General features: G+C 39.3%; 1 protein-coding gene across 1 annotated transcript; it reads right to left on the minus strand.

Annotated features, from left to right (window-relative positions):
* Positions 1-1596: 1596 nt before the first annotated feature.
* Positions 1597-16457, minus strand: LOC127422567 (alpha-2-macroglobulin-like). The gene is made up of 34 exons (XM_051666196.1): positions 16331-16457; positions 15900-16080; positions 15641-15797; positions 13705-13757; positions 13369-13389; positions 13033-13198; positions 12841-12925; positions 12630-12744; positions 12418-12538; positions 12060-12169; positions 11740-11910; positions 11415-11648; positions 11077-11289; positions 10740-10889; positions 10115-10240; positions 9854-9947; positions 9344-9476; positions 7596-7821; positions 7393-7519; positions 7154-7275; positions 7008-7059; positions 6823-6906; positions 6523-6699; positions 6302-6377; positions 5986-6142; positions 5612-5686; positions 5368-5530; positions 4474-4667; positions 4127-4339; positions 3731-3852; positions 3274-3355; positions 3015-3101; positions 2823-2928; positions 1597-1701 (listed from the first exon to the last, which is right to left on the minus strand). The coding sequence occupies exons 1-34, from the start codon at positions 16414-16416 to the stop codon at positions 1661-1663; spliced, it is 4320 nt and encodes a 1439-aa protein (XP_051522156.1). The 5' UTR covers positions 16417-16457; the 3' UTR covers positions 1597-1660.
* Between the last annotated feature and the right edge of the window lie 4885 nt (positions 16458-21342).

Below are 21342 nucleotides of genomic sequence, written 5' to 3' on the forward strand. Positions count from 1 at the left end.
TGCTCTGTCCCCTCCGTGTAAGACCTACCATGGGGAATTCCTCCACATGCGATACTGCCGGTAAAGAATCGGTAAGCCCATGTGACGTATTTCCACACAATTATCTCCCCTTCGGGCAGGGTGTGGTCTCCGCGGTGTCCTTTTCCAAAAACACCTACCCCGACGCGAATACGTTTGGCCCCAGCTGGAATAAAGCGAGTTCTTTTTCCAGGAGAAGAAAGAAGAGAAAAGGCTGAACCAGCTGGTGCAGACCGTTCCCATTGTGGGCACATCTGACCCCCCTTTTAAACTTTCGGGGGGTGAGGGTCCATACGACATGCGTGGGGCATTGGGAAGGTTATGATGGGGCCGGGGCACTTGTTACTTGGCACGCAGTGGCCTGCCTACACCCGCACCGCTGATCCCCGTAACACAGTTCAGCTGGTTGTGGCGTTTCGTATAGGGACCCCTAGTGTCGAGTGAGTGACAGATAGGGAACATTACCGTCGTAACCCCTGTTCCCTGATGGAGGGAACAAGACGGTGTGTCCCTCCTGCCACAACACTCAACTACCCGCTGTAATGGCCGGGACTCTGTCACGGCTCCTCAGCACAAACCTGAATGAGCGGCATGCAAATTCCACTCGCCAATTTTCATTGGCCTTTTCTTAAAACATCAGAGGTGTTTGGGGCTCCCAAGTGTGACCCCTAGTGTCTCTATATCGACACAACATCTCGTTCCATCCATCAGGGAATGGGGGTTACGACAGTAACCTAGACGTTAGAGATAGGCCAAAAGTTTGAGAGATCTGCTGGATCTAAGTTTTTTTTTAGAACTGCAGCAGTTTTAAGTGGCACAGTGGCAGAGGCAAGACATTTGTATTAAATGTGAGATAGGTGCAGAGATGACAGAATGGCAGTGTTTGAGGAAACATTTTGCAGCAGCATCAAGCCGGCAAGATGAAGAGTTGATAATCTCTTTCACTCCTTTTTGATTCGTTTTTTCTACCCACACCATGGGAGACCCATTTGAGGTCAACTAGCACAAGCCTACAGCTATTATCAACCAATATGTCAAATTTTATCTGGTTAGCCCCTCTTTTTATTTAACAAAACTAAAGCATTATTTCTCCATTCACAGCCATTCGAAATCAGTGGTGTATTCTGATGTAATAATTGTTTCTGCAGAAAACATATTAACTGCAAAGCATGCCATGGGACAGACATTTCGACATGAACTAGCTCCTCTAGCCTGTATGATTATTAACCAAGAATCCACATCAACAAAGTCATAGTTTGTCTGGTTAGCATGGTCCATATTTTACAATAATACAACATATTAAATTAATTATTTTCATTACATTTATTGATTGACAAACTAAGGGTGAGGTTGAGTAAATTATGACAGAATTGTCATTTTTGGTGAACTATTCCTTAAATTAGATTGAGACATTGCTAAAAATGTATTCAGTGAGTTAATACAATTTTGTGAGTTTATTCAACTTTGGCTTATGGATTATGTTAGACATAGAAGGCCAAAAATAACATTTTAAAAGTGTGTTTCATGAATTAATGAAGTTTTGCCCAGGAAAAAGAACAAACAATATAAAATGAAACATTTGAGTGTTCAAACATCTTTATTCAAGGTGTACTATGGAGCTGCAGAACTGAAGCACAGCATATCATTTACAGTGGATGGAGTACTCTGTCTCTGACTGATCACCTGAAGAAAAAGGAAAATGTTTTAGCTTAATGGCATTTGATACAGGTGTTCACTGTACAGGAAAGCCTCGTTTAAAGGAATATCCTAGGTTCAATCGACAGCATGGCATTATGGCATAATGCTGATTAACACAAAAGTAATTCTGACACATCCGTCCTTTTCTTAAAAAAATATGCAAAAATCGAGGCACTTACAAGGGAAGTGAATGGGGCCAATTTCCGGAGGGTATAAAGGCAGAAATGTGAAGCTAATCATTTTATAAAAGCACTTACATTGATATGTCTATTAAAACTGGTTTATTATTTGAGCTTTAAAGTTGTTTAAATTGTCGTTTTTACGGTCATTTTGGGGTTTTATGGTTTACAGCGTCACATATTCATGGCAATGATGTTGTAAAACTGGCCATAATTTTACACAGAAAAGGTTAGTAAGCAATTTTATCACACTAAAATCATGTTAACATGCATTTTGTTGACGCATTGTTGCTATACTTTTGAAACAGTGAGTATTTTAATGTTTAAGGATTGGCCCCATTCACTTCCATTGTAAGTGTCTCATTGGAACCCAGATTTATTTATTTATTTTTAAGAAAAAGGGGAACACGTCGAAATAAATTTTTGTGGCACTCAACATTATGCATCAAATGCTGTCAATTGAGCCTAATCCGTACTGAACCCGGAATATTCCTTTAACAAGAAAATCTGGCGTGTACCCTAAATTTGCATAATCAGCATAGAACTCACTTTTTTACAAGAAACATCTTAATAAAACTGTTGATGTTTTTTAAACACAAGACACAAGTGGGCTCTAGTGACATGAAAAGGAGTGCAAGACAGCTTTTTTCACATTTCAACATCACATTATTGTTTTGATCATCATCCATCATACTCATGAGTTGTGTAACATTTAAAAGAGCTAAATCACAGATAAGTACATTTGAATTACATGTTTCAAGAATGGCAATATTTTATATGAACTTCACACATGCAAATGTTTTCTTCACTGTAGGTAATACTGGACTCTTTCTTTTATGAGAATTTTCTTGAAGAGCAGATTTCAGCTTGAAATGATCCTCATAAAACATGGGAGACTTTATATAAAATTGGAATATTAAATCTTACTTGTTTGGTAGTAATCATAGACTTTGATTACAGCTGGCTTGAGATTCTGCACTGGAACAACCTGTTTCAATTGTATCTGGTAGTTCATCGGAATATTTTTTTCAAGCTGCAAGAGGATAAAAGATATTACTTATATTACTTAGGATAAAAAATTACTTATATTCTCATCATATGAATGTGCAGTTCTCTCACCTCTTTCAAATACACAATGACATGATCATCTTTAGTATCAACTCTCTCCACAAGTGGTACAAATATACGTGTGGCAGGACCTCCAAGCTGTGGGGAAAATGTGTTTAGTTTTCTGCTATGTAAAGACATCTCTTATGATATTACAAAGACAGCAAAGATATGAAAAATGTTTCTTTATTATTGTAAATAATGCAGATACTGTGTCTAAAGACATCAAACCACTAGAAATTTCACAAATTTGTTCACAGCGGATACGCACCAAAGATGTATCTGCTGTGAATCCTGATAACAGTTTAATGTCCACAATGACCATGTTAGTTTTTTCCTGTGAACCATCATATCTGTAAAAGATCAAGTTGAAAGAGTTGCTTTCTTACACACATATATATATATATATATATATATATATATATATATATATATATATATATATATATATATATATATAAAAAAATACAAATAAGTGGAGAAAAAAAAGAATAAGTACAATTTACATAGCAGAAGCAGAGTTTATATAATGTGTCTCGTCATCCAAATATTATCTTGTGATTAATTGAGTTGATTTACTGTAGGTGTAACACCTAATGTGTAATTTTAGTTTATATTATCAATTTGTCTTAATGATGTTAAGTTACCTACAAAAAGCTATTTGTAGGTCAATATTAAGCCATAATCGGAAGAAAAGTACTTTGTCATAAATTCAAATCTGTTCATACTTGACAGTGAATTTCAACATGAAATTTTGGCTAGATGATTGTTCACAAACTCCCTCAGTCGTAGCTTCAATGCTCAATGTTTTATCCTCGCCAGGAGTGGGAATGTTGTAGAACAGAGCCATCTGTGAGAGTGGAATAAACAGTCAACACAAAAAGAGAAAAATTCACAAACCATCCCATAGCAGGTGTACAATGCACAACAAAATGCCAAGTGTCTACAGCGCCAAGTAGAATTGGTGCTTAACTATAAAAGTGACAAGATCAAATTCTATCTTGAATGAATTAAATGCCCATATAGAGTCCTTTTTGGAATTCCTAAGAGTTTTCCCAACAAACAATAAGACGTGATAATATCAGGAAAAACATATGTGGGAGAAAGAACCTAGACATACAGACCTGCACAGACACACAGGTGGAGCCCTTCACTTCAATACTGTATTTGCCTGGAACATTCTGCAGTGGCCTCTCCTGGTACAGTAACTTGTTGTCCTGATTCACATCAAAGTGGTGATTGTCTCCTGCTGACTGTACAGTAACTGTGCTGGAGCCATCTGAGCGGAACACTTTAGTGGCGTACAAAGATAGAGCCTGAAGAGCCACAACTGTGTCCTAATAACATCACAGCATCATCATTACAACATGAAAGTGGATAAATAAACAGTTATGTTCACTAATGTTAGTTTGACCCATTCTCACCAGTACATTTAGCAATATTATGTTAAATTAAAGTAGTTTTGAGTAACCTGGGTGGAGGAGAATCCTCCATAGGCATTCTGCTGCTTCACAAGCCAGCTGACAATCCTGTTTGCATAACCCAGATCAGCTGTAGTGACTGAATCTGCAGTGAGAACAGCCAGCAGCACATATGAGCTGATTTCCACAGCCAGAGAATCAGACGCATCATCAGATGCAACCTGAGACCAGTGAAGATGACCTCCTTTAGGAAACATGGATAAATGGGACATGAGAAAGAAACAACAATAAGAAAAAACAAACCAAAAAAAAAAAAAAAAAAACACTAATGTGGTCTGTAATATAGAAAGATACACTCACTGAGCACATTATTAGGAACACTATGGTCATAATAAAGTGTCCAACTTGATCTTCTGCTGTTGTAGCCCATCAAAGTTTGATGTGTTGTGAATTATGAGATGCTATTCTGCTCACTACAATTGTACAGAGTGGTTATCTGAATCATTTAGCATTTCTGTCAGCTCGAACCAGTCTGGCCATTCTCTGTTGATCTCTCTCATCAACAAGGCATTTCTGTACACAGAACTGCAGCTCACTGTATGTTTTTGGCACCACTCAGAGTGAATTCTAGAGACTGTTGTGCATGAAAATTCCAGGAGATCAGCAGTTAAAGAAAAACTCAAACCAGCCCGTCTGGCACCAACAATCATGCCATGGTCAAAATCACTGAGATCACATTTTTTCCCCCATTCTGATGGTTGATGTGAACATTAACTGAAGCTCCTGACCTGCATATGCATGAATGAATGCATTGCACTGCTGCCACACAATTGGCTGATTAGATAATCGCATGAATAAATAGGTGTACAGGTGTTCCAAATAAAGTTTTAAGTGAGTGTATATCTAAAATATTGTTCTGGAAACAACACTAACATTTTCCTTACCATCTGAAATAGAAGTATCATCCAGCTCTTTTAAAAGTGTTTGTCGAGTGTCCGTCTCTCCAGCCAGACTGAAAGTGTAGGCAAGCAGAGCACTGGTGTAAGTGTTTTTGAGATTCCCAATGACAGACCTCAAGCATGATAAACCTTTGGAGACTACAGGATCCTGCAACAAAATCATATGGTATGTTAGTCTAATGTAAATATAATGTTTTATTTTCCAATCTTTCCCTGTGGATAAACTTACTGTTACTGGAGTTTCCAGTTCAAGCAATGATGCAGTAATGTAGGCGGTCATGGTCACATTATCATTTACTCCACCCTGTAATGCACGAGAAATAAAAGGAACATAAAGTAAAATACTCAATTTATCAACAAAATCTTTTGTGTTACAGTAGACAGAGAGGTAATCTCAGACTTTGTGTTACTGTGATAATGTTTAGAGAACAATGAGGCCCTGAAAGAACCTGTAGAATTGTGTATAAGTCATGGTTAAATGTTCCAAACTGAGCTGAAAGTACATTCATACTGGTAGATGAAAGTCAAAATTAGTCAAAATATTTAATGAGCAAACTTTGTGAATGCTGTTGCAGATTACTTGTGGACCTACCAATGACATACCTTCATTCTATTGTTGAACAGTCTTCCTTGTTGCATAAAACAGCCATCTTGACTCTGCCTGCTTATTAACCAATCCTTTGCACTCTGAATATTACGTGGATCAATAAATATGTATTTCTGTGCTTTGCCAAATGACCTCAGGACAAAGGCAGTCAACCTGGTGGTGTGAAAGTTTTGATCCAGAAAATGTCAATTAATTCCACAAACCACTTCTCTTGAATCCAATTCTTTGCATCATCCACCTTGGTTTATTTTTCTAAATTACCTTGTTATAAATTCTGAGAGTCAAAACTGAGAGTGAAAAGTATATATTTACCATGTATTCCCCTCACCACGGCCGAATGTGCTGTATGCACCATTGTTATGTTTGTAGTTCAGTTGTCGCTGGTATCCTGTTTAGTTTGATATTAATTAGCATTTATTTGTTTGATAAGACCATCATTCCCAGATGGACATTCAAAACTGAATAAAGTAGGATCAAACAGTATGATTTTTAGAGGTTGTCTTTAAGTACAGTACATCATTTATGTTTCTTACCACTCTTAAGGAAGCCGGTGGCTCTCTCTCGGATGGCTGAGGTCAGCTGCTCAGTATTCTCCAGGTACTGTAGAATGTAAATATTGGGAGAAAGAACAGCAATGTTCTGCTCTCCACAGCCATATGGCATCCGTAATAATCCGTGAAGGTTCTGCAGTGCACGGCCCAATATGTCTCCTACAAGTGGAATGTCAAACCATATACACTGTGTCTGGAAGTGAACTTGCTACATTTCAGAAATCAAACTTTAAGTGACACACATTCAATTCCGCATTTCTGCTTGTACATTCCAAATCTTACCAAGAACAGAAACAGATGATCTGGCTGATCCCTCTATTACATATTTGGGAAGAGTTAGACTCACCTCCTCTGAGAGACTGTTGTCTATCGACCAGAGAGATAAAAACATCATTGATCAACACAGTAAAACTGCCTGTGCAAATCCCAGAATGAGGAATACATTAAATACATGTAACCAAACAAACCCTTTGGACAAAGTAACCAGCTGTGCGTCTCTGTCTTTTCAGTTCCTTCAGCCTACATTATGAAAGAGAAACACCATCATAACATACTAATATAAATACTAGAATAGGAAGTAAATTATATCCAGTGGCTGTTGAAGTGCACTGGCCTGTACAAGCAGACTTCGTGTAACTATGTCAATGCGTCCTCTCTCCGGAACGCTCACAATCTCATTGTCACACACAGTCTGGGACTGCTCTGCCTCTGCACTGACCGTAATATTCAAGACTCCTACAATACAAGTCAAGCATATGTATCAACATATGTATAGAGCTTACAGTAACTGCGACATGGGCTTTTTTTTAGAGTACAGAAACTATATTGAGAAACAACAGAGACATTACCCACCCAGAGAAGAAGGAGTGAGAATCCATTTAAAGGTTTTTCTTTCATTAGCACATAAACAGGATGAATACTGATCATCAGAGGAGGCTTTAAGAGTGTAGTCTGAAGAAGGAGTTGGAGTTACTTTAACCTGTCATGGAAAGACAGATGATTAGTTTATTATTTGATATGTTAGAAATTTGATAAGACTAATTTAGAAATCTCACCATGATACACTTGGACAGATAGTTGAAGACAGTGGCCTTCAGCTCAAAGATCTCCCCACGGATGATGGAGTAAGGCAGAGAGAGCTCCAGGAAGAAGGGCTGGAAAACTGTCAGCTGAGCAGGAGGAGCCAGACCCAGACCTTTGGAGGACAGACAAAAGGCCTCCGTCTCCCAAGTGGTGATGGTGTCAGGAACCTTGACAGGAACCTGTGTCAATCCAGAGTCCCTGTAAAGAAAAATCCAATTATTATGTATTTATTGGATAAAAAAAGGCAAATGTACTAGTAGTTCTGAACTACCTAGAGTTAGAGATTCTAGCAAGGACACACTTTAGATCCAAACCTAGAGCACAATCTAGATTAGGGATGTGTTCATCAATTTATTTTACTGATGTTTAAACAGAAATGTTGTAGTCGACTAAAGTATGAAACCCTCAGAAAACAAAATTAGGCCTTATTCATGAAACATGAGCAGTTCATAAATTTGTTATTAAAATGATTATTACATAAATTAGCCCATTGAATTAAATTGGACACATACATAAAATTGATTCATAAACACTTTATATAAAAATTTGTTCTGCCCATTTTCATGAATAAGGACCATTGTTAGCATAAGCAATCCATTTGAAATACTTTATTATTTCAGTAGTCCAGTCCAATGCTAAATGCTGCTGAAAAATAGGTAATATATTTGCGACATGAATTATAATGAAATAGTGAAATATATTTGAATTACATACATTTTACATTAGGCTACCCTATAAAACATTACAGGTATTCAACATTAGCTAAAATACTACCAGAATCTCCTCTAGAACCGATCCTAGAATCTAAAACCTTCTCTAGAACTGAATCTAGAATGTACTCTGAAACAAATCAAGAGCAGATTCTGTAACAACGTCTAGAAACTCCTATAGAAAAAATCTAAAAACTATTCTCAAACAAATCTAGAACATTTTCTAGAAAATCCTCTAGAACTGATCTTAGAAGCTAGAACCTACTCTAGAACTGAATATAGACTCTACAGCCACAATCTAAAACCACAATTAGAAACGAGTCTAGAACCAAATTTATAAAGTCCTGTATAGGAAATCTAGAGCTGAATCTAGAAACATAGAGATCCAGAACCCATTCTAGAGTTGATCCAAGATCACCCTACTATTTTTCTTTCTAAAATTACAGAATCAAGAACCAAAATCAAGAACCAAACCAAACAAACCCTAGAACCTACTCTCCACAAAAACAACTTTGTTTTTGACTGATGGAAAGGGAACATTCATGACAGTCAACCTTTCATTGTTTTTCAATAATGTAATCACCAGTAGCATAAAGCAGTGTTAGTTTTCATGACAGGGTACATACATCTTAACTGCCAACCAGTCTTCATTTTTACATTTGATGAAGCTATTCTTTGCTGCACAGACAGTCTTATTTCATTAAAAAATGTCCAGGACAATAGAAAACTTAGACACTATAGTAATTGTCACCATCCATGCTTTTTTTCTTTTTTCTTTTTTTAACAATTTATCCTGTTATACATTACAACATTCAATAAATGGATATAAGACACTTTGGATTCAGAACCTGAAACAGAATTATGGACATTTTCTGTATGTGTTCATAAGATTATCACTGCTGGGCATGAGGAGGAGAGATGGTGCAGTGAAGTTATTGTAGATTTAAAATAATAATACATTCAAAGGCTATGTTGACAGATAATTTACATTGTAAGGCTGCTTAACTAACCCAACTTCAGCAAGTTGCCAAATCCATGTTTCTGGAAAGACGGTCCGAACTGTTACTTCAAATGACAAATCATCTCCATCTACATGTCCTCTGCCAGCCGATCCAACCGAATGGAGAAGATAATCATACATCACTGAAAAAAGTACAGACGCTGCAATATTTGTAGTACTCCATGTAGCAATTAATACCCATTGATATCTAGAGCTAATTAATACCCATGCTTTAATTTGTACCCCTTACTTTTCAAATCATTTGACAAAACATTTAGTAAATTATAGAACTAAATGTTAATCTACTAACATACATTCTCAGATATTAGCCAAATTTTGCTATCAATTAAATGTTACATTTATTTTTTCTTTATTTTCCATATTCAACTTATTTTAAATAGATCTACTTAATAGATCACAAGAAACACAAACAATCCTCATGATAAAAATATTAATAATTTCTATAAATTAAAATAAGTTCTCAGGTACATAAAGTATTTTACAATGATAATAGATGTACCTATATTGTTGTGTCTGTGATAAGTCAAGCCCCTGTATGTCAGACACTGAGGTTCTCGCACAGCCAAATTTGTTGCCATCTTCAGTCCCACTTTCTGTCACAACCAAATCAAATGAAAGTCTTGGGAATTATGTTAGAATAATGAACAGAGTACATTTATATACAATTTAATTTTAGGTATTAATTTACGTGTTATAATTATTGAATATTAAGTACGACAGCCGATCAAATTCATCGTCAATCAAATGAGCCGCTTGTTACCTTTAAGGTTTCATAGGCGTGGTCTGTTGGCACAGCTCGACGGGGTCTAACATGTAAACACTGCTGCTCTTCTTCAACACCATAAGGATAATCTGATAATGATTGCACTGGAAGCATGCTGAAGATCTGTGATGGGACCATGTTCACACATTATCAGTCTGATTTCTAACATTTCAACAAAGAATACTTCATGTCTGGTAATCTTTTAAAATAACACCTTCTTTAAGTTACGGTGAGCAAGACCAACGTCATCATGTTGCCTTAAACAATGATAGATCACAGAAATAATTGCTGAAGATAGTCTGTTCTCGCTAGCTTTACAGATTACCAAAAAGAAGATACAGTAAAGCCTGCTAAAAAATCAATCTTTTAGAACATGGTAGGTGGTTTCTAGCTGGTTTAAGCTGGTAATTAGTTTGTTCAAGCTGGTCATTCACTGGCCAAAGCAGTAAACAATCTTGGACCAGCAACAAGCTTAAGCTTAAGGTAGTCAAGCTGATTTTTGTAACATCATGGCTGCTCATGACTAGCTTGGACCAGCTACCATGTTCCAAAACACAGCTACCAGCTTAAGATGGATTTTCCAGCAAGGCAAATCAATACTGGAACTTGAACATATCTCCACCTTTTCTGTGTTCAGCCGTTTTCCTGACTCCAGGATCAGTACACTCTGATCTATAGCACTGAGGCCACACAGTGACCCAGGTTCAGCTGAGAGCTGCAGAGTATTTTTTTCACCTGGAACTGCTTTAGCTGGAGAAAACTGCAGGGACACCTGAAACAACGGTATGGTCACACTCGCATTGTATGATGTGTCATTCTATTTTTTAATTGAAAACTAAATACATTCAAAACAGCAAGAATAGCTATGGGAAAGTCTAAAGAGATACTGTTCCTAAAAGAGTTTGAAATAAAACTCTTTTTTGTTCAGCAGTACATTCCAATTCTGAAATTTGTCCTACCTTGTTTCGAAAACACTGTTCAGTTTTGAAATTTATACTCTCAGCAACAACACTCTCACTGGGTAGAACACAGTATGCCAGAATCTGCACTACTGGAGCCAGATCACCATCAACAGACAGTCTGAATGTCACCGAGCCATGTGATACTTCATTTGAAGCCTTAACTTCAACCTTCTCATATCCATGATGAACTATCATGCCTCTGGACAAGACCTAAAAAAGACATACGACACTGCTAACAAACTGATCGATGCAACCAATTAATACGGTTTAACAAATCACAAAGAAAGACCTCACTATGGTAATGAACATAAGGTACATGCAGTGTTTGTACTCACCATGTAGACAATGTCAGTGTTGAAGTCATCAACTGTCTCTCCAACAAAATAATACTTAATAGTCACTGGAAATTCAGCATCACATTTTATTGGTTGATTAAGATTCTCTATAGTCAATTCACTTAATATTGGCGTATGTGGAGTGGCAGGCCGGAAAAGCCGAACTGTTTTTCGATCCGTAGAGAAGTAAGGCATGTTGTAGGCAGGATAATGAGACACTGGATATACACTTGCCTAGATAACAATGAATTAGAAATTACTTTCATGCAAAATGAAGACTTCAAAAGAACATAAATGAAAACTGGTTGAACAATGATTATCATACCATCAGAGTAATATCATGGTTATGAAGACTAGATGTATTAAGTGAAAAGCTGGCCAGTCCATTGTTATCTGTAGTTAGATTTAGCAGCAGGTTTGAGGACCAACTTCCATCCTCAAGAAGATATACTGCTTTGTTATGAATTGGTTTTCCTTTGAAATTTGTAAGTTTGACCTAATGAAAAAAATAATATATATATATATATATATATATATATATATATATATATATATATATATATATATATATATATATATAGAAGGAGTGAATAACTATGTATGTATTAATACTGTAAATTTGAGGTTAATTGAAATTAGACTTACTTTTCCTTCAATAACTGATCCATGTACAAATGTTTTGGGTAGGTCAGTTAATACGACATTGCCAGTTTCATAAGTGAGAGATACAGTTTCAGATTTTGTCATGGTGGTCTCTGGAAAATACAAATAGATGTTTTATTGTGTGTGACATTTTTTTATTTAAAAATATATGACACACAATATCAAACATTTACACCATAAAATCCACCTGAAGGTAGATCTTTAGTTCGCTACATATCATAAATGTTTTTACATTTTGCAGATGAAACAATTTTTGAAGAGGTTTCATTTCAAGATTTCAACAAATCAAAAGGGCCTCTAATTGAAGAAACATCCTGTTATATATCAAATGATAGCTTACCTGTTCCTTCTTCTGTAACTTTCACTTCTACATGAAGAGAATTTTGCAGTTGATCCTTTAATGTAGAGTTCAAAAAGGCAGACACATTGAAGGTGTGAGACGCACAGCCTGTCTCTTTCATCTAATGATAATGGATGAACACAATAGTTAAAGAGTGATTGAATTAGCTATATGGAGGAAATACATTTCTTGTACTTCATTAGCACACAAACCTCAAAGGTTTCATTGAAACACAGTGGAATGATGTGATGGCCAGAATGGTAAGATAAAGGATTGCGACACACTTTCATCCATGATTTACCAGGTACAGGCTGACCGTATGTGTATCTGTGAAAAGGTACAAGCAACTAAAGGATGGAAGAAAACACTTTTTTTATTTCTCTTATGGATCAATTAATGCTAGAAATAAAAGACACCACTCACTTTCCACAAACTTCAATTCTCATTTCCTCATCATCCACACTCACTGTCTTTGGTGTTGATATAGTAATATCAAACTTAGGCAAAACTTGGAGTCAGAGGGCAGCAATTTATTATTGACACTCAATTTACGAAGACAATTCATTAAATTTGTCCAATGCGAAGATTGCACATTTGTTTGTTGTTGTTACTTACCATACTTTTTCACTTCAAAATCTTGTGTGATAACTCTTTCACCAATAAAAGCCTTCAGTGTGTAAATGCCTTGACGGGCTTCTGGGTTTAATTCATACGAACGCTGCAATATCCACCTTGTTGAGGAAATATTTGTCCATTGACCAATCCTGTTATGTTGACTGTCCTATTTAATACCAAAGAAGCCAGACATAGTCAGCTACATAAATCTTGACCATTATTAAAGTAATCCAAGTAGAAAAAATACCTATTTTAATATACATTCAAAGTGTTAATATGGCTTCAAATTTGTGCTTGTCATGAATGACCTTACAGATGGAAGTTTTGTGTTCTCACCTCAAGCACCACTGTACTATACTGTAAATGAAAGAGAAAATAGTAATTAAACATGTTTGCACTATCTGCCAACAACCAAGAAAAATTGTGTCCCCGTGTACCTAGGACAAGGAGAATTGGTGCAGTTTTGAAGGCAAAGGTGGTCACACCAAATATAGATTGAGCTTTTTTTTTTGTTTACTGGAAATTACTGTATGATGTTAATTGATAAATGAAAACTATTTATGGCATTATATTTGAAGACATCCTCACTATGCAACATTTTTCACAAGTGTCTAAAATCTTTTACGCATATTACGTATATATTTTAAATGTTAAAAAGACAACACAACTGACCTGCTGATCAAGTGGTACAAAATTTTTATCCATGGTGACAACTCTGAAATGCACTGTAAAAACAGGAATGAGTGATAAAATCGAATTATAACCAACGCTTTAATTTGATAACCAGTATCTTAGCTCTTATGGATTGTGTAGCTGCAGAACCGTTACAAACTACGCAATATGTAATTCTGGCCCTTCTCAGTTAAAAATACTGTATAAGTTACTTGCCCTTCATTGTTCACACTTTTCTTTACCATTTATTCCACAGTATAAAATGTTCTCTGTTTTGATCGTAATTTGTGACGTTTTATTAATCCTGGGATGTGAAACTGATTGTACAATTTGAACATTTGTTCATGGAATTATTTTATGATTTATACAATGTCTTATATACAATGTAATTTTAACCCAAGGATCAAGCCCAAGATGGAGATAGATGCAACCAGTATAATCTGACACCACTTAGTTTTTCAACTGTTTTTTTAATTATTTGAGCTGTATAAATGTAATGATGTTGGCAACAGGCAGAAGAAGAGACGATGGTGTGAAGATGAACCCAAGTGCAGTTTATTTTTCAAACGTGTAATTCAAAAACCCTAACTAAAAACGTGAACATAAACATGAACTAGATTTGACAAAAACTAGACTTGACTATAGACTTAGTTTAAAATGACATGACATGACATAGGCTTGACTAGAACAAAACAACAAAGTTGCATACACAATACCTCACACCAGACAATGGCAAACATGAGGGCTTAAATACAAGGACATGGGTAACTAGTAACAAGACAACCAATCACAAGACTAAACCAATAAACAAGATAACAAGACTAAATGAACTTAAACCAACGAAAAGACTAATAACAAAGTAATCAAACAAAGAACCAATGAAAATAAGACACATGAACAGGGGAAACACATAACAAGATCTTGAGGGAACAGGAAATCACATGACATGTACTGGAACTAAACTTGAAAATAAAAGACATGAAAAACATGAACCAAAACACATAAATGTGACAATATGTTTGAATGCGAGTCTACTCTTAGTGACTAAACTTGTTGGAAATAGACCTTATTCACAGCAACGCTGTTTTCTTTCTTTTTTCCTTTTTCTTTTTTTATGGGAATGACAACGAGGCTGTGAGGGATAGACGAACATTCTCTTCAATGGTTTGTACAGTTGTTTGAAGTGTTTTTTGATTGTTCTGCTGACAAAACATTGAAAACTTTCCAAGAAATGTCAGTAGACAAAATAAAACTCCAGACAACAAGAGTTGTGGAAAATTTGATGTGATCTAGGAGCTTTATACAGTGAATGTCATTGAAGAGATGGTAAGTCTACCCCTCACAGCCACACTTACATTCCCCATTCCCAAAAATCAAAGATGGCGCTACAGTGAATAAGGTCTATTGCCCAAAGTCCATGCATACTTATCTTGTTTTCCTATACAATCTCTTATCCTGCCCCCACACCTCTATCCTCTACTTACAGATTTCTGCAACAGCTGTCATTTTTGACCTATGAACGTGTTGAAGCATGTTCTGCATCAGCTAATTCTACTATATGCTGTGTGACTCCGTGTTCTAACCATATGCAATGTAATACCAGATTCCAGCAACAAGCAATATGTTTTGCTGTGTCTGCAATCTCTCACTTGTTCTTTCATTCACTATTCCCCATATAGTGGATGGCAGTGAGTGCAATATACAGTATCAGCAAGGAGCTTATGCAGAAAGCTTATGTCCATGCTGAATGCAAAACCTGCTTAGTAACATGGCACAATTACAGCCAATCTTGATGTCTACTGCACAGATATGCGGAGCTGAATTTTGGACCAATGAAAGTTAACAGTGGGCAGGCTATTCTGTCAACAAATGTCCCTTTACTCATTGATTGAAATTATTTACAGAACTTTTAACCTCTAAAACATTCAAAGCTCACCTGTTTGTCCTGGTATATAGATAGGTTTATCAGTCTGGATAAAGGTCAAAGGATGGTAATGTCGAAACATGACTTTTTGTTCTTCAGTCATCTCAAAAGACTCCCCCTGAATTTCTACCTTCATTTTCTGCACAGAATCTGTTTCCATCTGTGGAGCCTGATGAGAAATTATATTCTGTTCACAACCTCCAATTACAAAATTTAAATGGCATTATGATGATAAAAAAAAAACATGTTAGTTAATGTTATTATGCCAGACCTGGAAATGAAAACAGCGGTGAAAATCTTCATTCGTTTTTTCCTGTAGCAGTAATGTGCTCTGGTTGCCTTTCACCAGATAAATGTTCATTACAAGACTCTCATTGGGCTTAAGAAGACTTGCACACAGTTTAGCTTCAGATCCTGACTGAATCAAAGCAGGAAATGTCACCATGAAAAAGCTGTTGAGAAATAATACAGTACTCTATCATTTCCCTGATACAGTTAGGTAGACAAAACAATTTTGACAATTTTCAAGAAATGCTGAAATGTATTTCAGTGCAAACCATCAGTTAATTTAGTTTGTCTCATATATTTCTTTTTCTTGTGTACTGGAAAAGAGTGACCGACAAGAATAACTTTGGAATTAAAACAGACACTACTACAGTGATCAATCATGTTCCTTAGTAGAAACCACTGAAAATTACTTACGGTCCTGACGTTTGTCCTTTGACAGTGATAAGGAGGAAAGAGACTAGAAGGAGTCCTTTCCAAAAAGAACTAAAATTAAGAGCCATGATGATGACCAATCATCCAGACAATGAATATGGACTTTTAAATCTGGTCGCTTTAAAAGGGACTCTCATGCTAAAGGAGGTCCTTCAAAAACATTTGTATTGATCATCTGATTAATGATTCAACTATGCAGGTAGTTCAGTTTGCAAACTGTTAATGCCCAAACTGATAAAATTACTGTTTTCATTTAACCAAAAATTCGAAATATTACTTTGTCAAATAAATGACATTATTTAATAAAATAAAACAATAATACAAATTATAATAAATAATCAGTTCCCTATCTGTCACTCACTCGACGTTGTGTCGATGTAGTGACACAAGGGGTCACCCTTGGGAGCCCCAAATACCTCTGATCTTTGAGAAAATGCCGATGGGAATTGGCGAGTGGAATTTGCATGCCACTCCCCCGGACATACGGGTATAAAAGGAGCTGGCTCGCAACCCCTCATTCAGATTTTCTCTTCGGAGTCGAGCAGTTGTGTTCAGCGAGCTGAATTTCTCTGAAGTTCCATTCACCTCTAAAAAGCTGTTGGATTTACGGTGCATTACAGCGGTTTCACCCCCTCGATCACTGGTGGAGTGCAGAGAATGCCCCTGGGCACTTCAACAGTCTAAAAGAGTATATATTCTTGCAATAAAAGAGTGGCACTGACGGAGAGCATCTTTTTAAAGATGAATTTCCGTCTGTGTTTAATTCCTGGTTGCGGTTGTTACCTCTCCGCTTCCGACGGCCACGATCGCTGTCTCACATGCTTGGGCGCTGCCCATGCGGAGACAGCGTTTGTGGATGGGTCATGTTCTCACTGCAAGAACATGACCATGGCAACGTTGCGGTCGTGGCTTTCCGTTGTCAGAGGGAAAGCCACCCCAGCGGCTCCCTGCCTCGGTCCTTCTACCTATGGGTATGTGGCCGCGTCAGTTAGCACTGGGGGCGATTTTGAGACCCCAATGGGAGCCGCTCCACCAGGTAACCCCCCACGGACCTCCCATTCCCCAGCACGCTCGTTCACCCCGATCGAGTTCTGGGATGGGGCTCGTCTCAGGGTGAGTTTGCGGTCTCATTCGGGGCTCGCGATGTGGATGAGCTCTCGATGGCAGCATCGGAGAGCAGGGTGGTTCAGTCTGATGCCGAGGACTCGAATGGGCTCCCACCTTCGGGTGCGGTTGCCCAGTCGCAGGCCAATGAGGAGCTGGCGGCCATGCTTGCCCGGGCGGTTGCGAGCATTGGGCTGGAGTGGAATCCTCTGCCCCACCCTGATCCCTCGCGGCTTGATGATTGGTTCCTGGGCCCGGAGCGCCGCTCACGGCCATGCCCCGCCCCAGTCCCTTTCTTCCTGGAGGTGCATGAGGAGCTCACGAAGTCGTGGCGTGCACCTTTCACTGCCTGGACCCGATCTCTGAGCTTCTCCGTTCTCACTACCCTCGATGGTGGGGCTGCCAGGGGGTACTCGGCGATTCCCCAGGTGTACAAGTTGGTTGCGGTGCACCTGTGCCCACAAAGCGCCACCACCTGGCGGAACTGCCCAAGACTCCCGTCCAGGGCCTGTAGGTTTACATTTTCACTGGTGACTAAGGTTTACAGTGCCGCTGGACAGGCTGCCTCTGCCCTGCATGCCAAGGCACTGAGAGAACTGCACATGGGCAGTTCTGACCCAGGATTGATGCAGGAGCTGCGCTCGGCGACCGATCTCACCCTCCGGGCAACAAAGGTCACGGCGCAGACTCTCGGGCAGGCGATGTCCACCTTGGTGGTCCAGGAGCGCCACCTATGGCTCAACTTGGTTGAGATGAGGGAGGCTGACAAGGTACAGTTCCTTGATGCCCCCGTCTCCCAGGTTGCCCTATTCGGCGACACCGTTGAGGACTTTGCGCAGCAGTTCTCAGTGGTTAAGAAGCAGATGGAGGCCATCCAGCATATCCTGCCCTGTCACGGATCAAGATCCTGCACCCCGTCTGCTCGTCACCAGGGGCGTCCCCCTGCGGCAACGGCAACACCACAGCCCGGGCCAGCGGCCCGGTCCCGGTGTAGAGCCCACCGCAGGAAGCAGACGCCCCCGTCTCACGGCCTGCCACCAAGAACCCGAGGAAGGCTTCTAAGCACCCCTGAGACGGGTGACACAGGGACGTGGAGACCCGCTACAGGCCTGGAGGTGGTAAGCAGACTGCTCCATCCCCTAGTGGAGAGCCAGGAGTAGAATATTTTGTTGCCTTTTCCTTTGATTTCGCCGCATGCCCGAGGGGCTGCGGTACCCACATTTTCCGAAAAAGAGCGGATTCCTCATTCCCTGGGTCACACACCCGGGGTTTACAGCCATCGTTATCATGCCCGGGTGGTTGTGATGGATTATGAGGATGTTTCCCCACCTCCCCCGTCACTGACCGGTCCTATGGTGGATACCCAGAGCCAGGTAAGTGCTTCGATATCTAAGCACGGACATGAGCTCGGGGTTCGAGCCCCACCCACCGGTATGTCCGACGCGATTGTCCCTTTGGTACCCCTCGGTTCCCCTCCCCTGGAGCTTGGAGGCAAGGCTTACGCTCCCCAACCCGTCATGACAGCTGACACCGAGGACTCGACTGGGCTCCCACCTTCGGGTGTAGTCGCCCAGTCGCAGGCCGATGAGGAGCTGGCGGCCATGTTTGTCGCTATGTGATTCAGTTCACCAGGTGCATGCCCGGGTTCAGCAGCGTCCGTTTTACCTCAGTGAAGGGCGAGAATGAGCCTGTCCCTCCAGCCGAGATGAAGGTGTTCTACAGTCCCTACTTCATCGTACCAAAGAAAGGCGGTGGGTTGCAGCCAATCTTGGACCTGTGAGTACTGAACTGGGCCTTGCACAGACTCCCGTTCAAAATGCTGATGCAGAAACGCATTTTAGCGAGCATTCAGCATCAAGATTTGTTCGCGGCGGTAGACCTGGAGGACGCGTACTTCCACATCTCAGTTTTACCTCGGCACAGGCCCTTTCTGCTGTTTGCCTTTGAGAGCCGGGTGTACCAGTACAAGGTCATCCCCTTCGGTCTGTCCCTGTCACCTCGCATCTTCACAAAAGTCGCAGAGGCAGCCCTTGCCCCACTAAGGGAAGTGGTCTCCTCCTCTGGAGTGAGCGAGCCACTCACATCCCGGGCGACCTCAACAGCGCTGCAGACATGCTGTCATGACAGGTCACGCTCAGGGGAAAGTGGAGACTACCCCTAGGTGGTCCAGCTGATTTGGAGTCCCCTCTGGGTAGGACCTACCACGGGGACTTCTCCACGGCCGACAAGACTCGGTAAGACCATGTGACATATTTCCACACAATTGCCTCCCCTTTGGGAGCTGAACGATTTCCACTCTTTTTTGGGGAGAAAAAAGAAGAGGCCATGGCTGGGGCGGCCTGTCCCCATTTTGGGCTCTTAGGAGCATTGGGGGAGGTTACGTGACGGCCAGGTGCGCTGGTTACAAGGCACGAAATGGTTTGCCGCAACGAGTGAGTGACAGATAGGGAACGTCCTGGTTACTTTCGTAACCTCCGTTCCCTGATGGAGGGAACGAGACGTTGTGTTCATCCTGCCACAACACTGAACTACCCGCTGAAATGGCCGGGACCCTGTCTCTGCTCCTCAGCACAAAACCTGAATGAGTGGTTGTGAGCCAGCTCCTTTTATACCCATATTTCTGGGGGAGTGGCATGCAAATTCCACTCGCCAACTCCCACTGGCCTTTTCTCAAAGATCAGAGGTACTTGGGGCTCCCAAGGGCGACCCCTAGTGTCACTACATTGACACAAAGTCTCGTTCCCTCCGTCAGGGAATGGAGGTTACGAAAGTAACCAGGATGTTTTTTTTTTTTTTTAAGAGTGAATAAGTTTCCTACCTTCACCATTCACAGTTCAACAACTCAAGAGTTAAAGATGCAATTATGCTGCCATTATACAATAATGAAAGGTCTGAATATTCTGTTCATTCATCATATATTTTGCAGTCAAAATTGGTCTTCTGTGTTGACTTCTGTTATCAAATCTAAGTAGAAAAAATACCTATTTTAATATACTGTATATTCAAAGTGTTAATACGGCTTCAAATTTGTGCTTGTCATGAGTGACTTTACAGATGGAGGTTTTGTGTTCTCACCTCAAGCACCACTGTACTATACTGTAAATGAAAGAAAATAGTAATTAAACATGTTTCCACCAAACATAGATTTAGCTTTTTTTATGTTTACTGGAAATTACTGTATGATGTTAATTGATAAATGAAAACTATTTATGGCATTATTTTTGAAGACATCCTCACTATGCAACATTTTTCACAAGTGTCTAAAATCTTTTGCACATATTACGTATATTTTAAATGTTAAAAAGACAACACAACTGACCTGCTGATCAAGTGGTACAAAATTTTTATCCATGGTGACAACTCTGAAATGCACTGTAAAAACAGGAATGAGTGATAAAATCGAATTATAACCAACGCTTTAATTTGATAACCAGTATCTTAGCTCTTATGGATTGTGTAGCTGCAGAACCGTTACAAACTACGCAATATGTAATTCTGGCCCTTCCCAGTTGCAAATACTGTATAGGTTACTTGCCCTTCATTGTTCACACTTTTCTTTACCATTTATTCCACAGTATAAAATGTTCTCTGTTCTGATCGTAATTTGTGACGTCTTGTTAATCCTGGGATGTGAAACTGATTGTACAATTTGAACATTTGTTCATGGAATTATTTTATGATGTATACAATGTCTTATATACAATGTAATTTTAACCCTAGATGGAGATAGATGCAACCAGTATAATCTGACATGACTTAGATTTTCAATTGTTTTTTTTTGTTTTTTTTTATTATTATTTGAGCTGTATATGTTTGAATGTGAGTCTACTCTTAGTGACTAAACTTGTTTTCAGACATGTTGGAAATAGACCTTATTCACTGCAGCGCTG

This window comes from Myxocyprinus asiaticus, chromosome 31, assembly GCF_019703515.2.
Source record: "Myxocyprinus asiaticus isolate MX2 ecotype Aquarium Trade chromosome 31, UBuf_Myxa_2, whole genome shotgun sequence".
Classification (NCBI taxonomy): Eukaryota; Metazoa; Chordata; class Actinopteri; order Cypriniformes; family Catostomidae; genus Myxocyprinus; species Myxocyprinus asiaticus.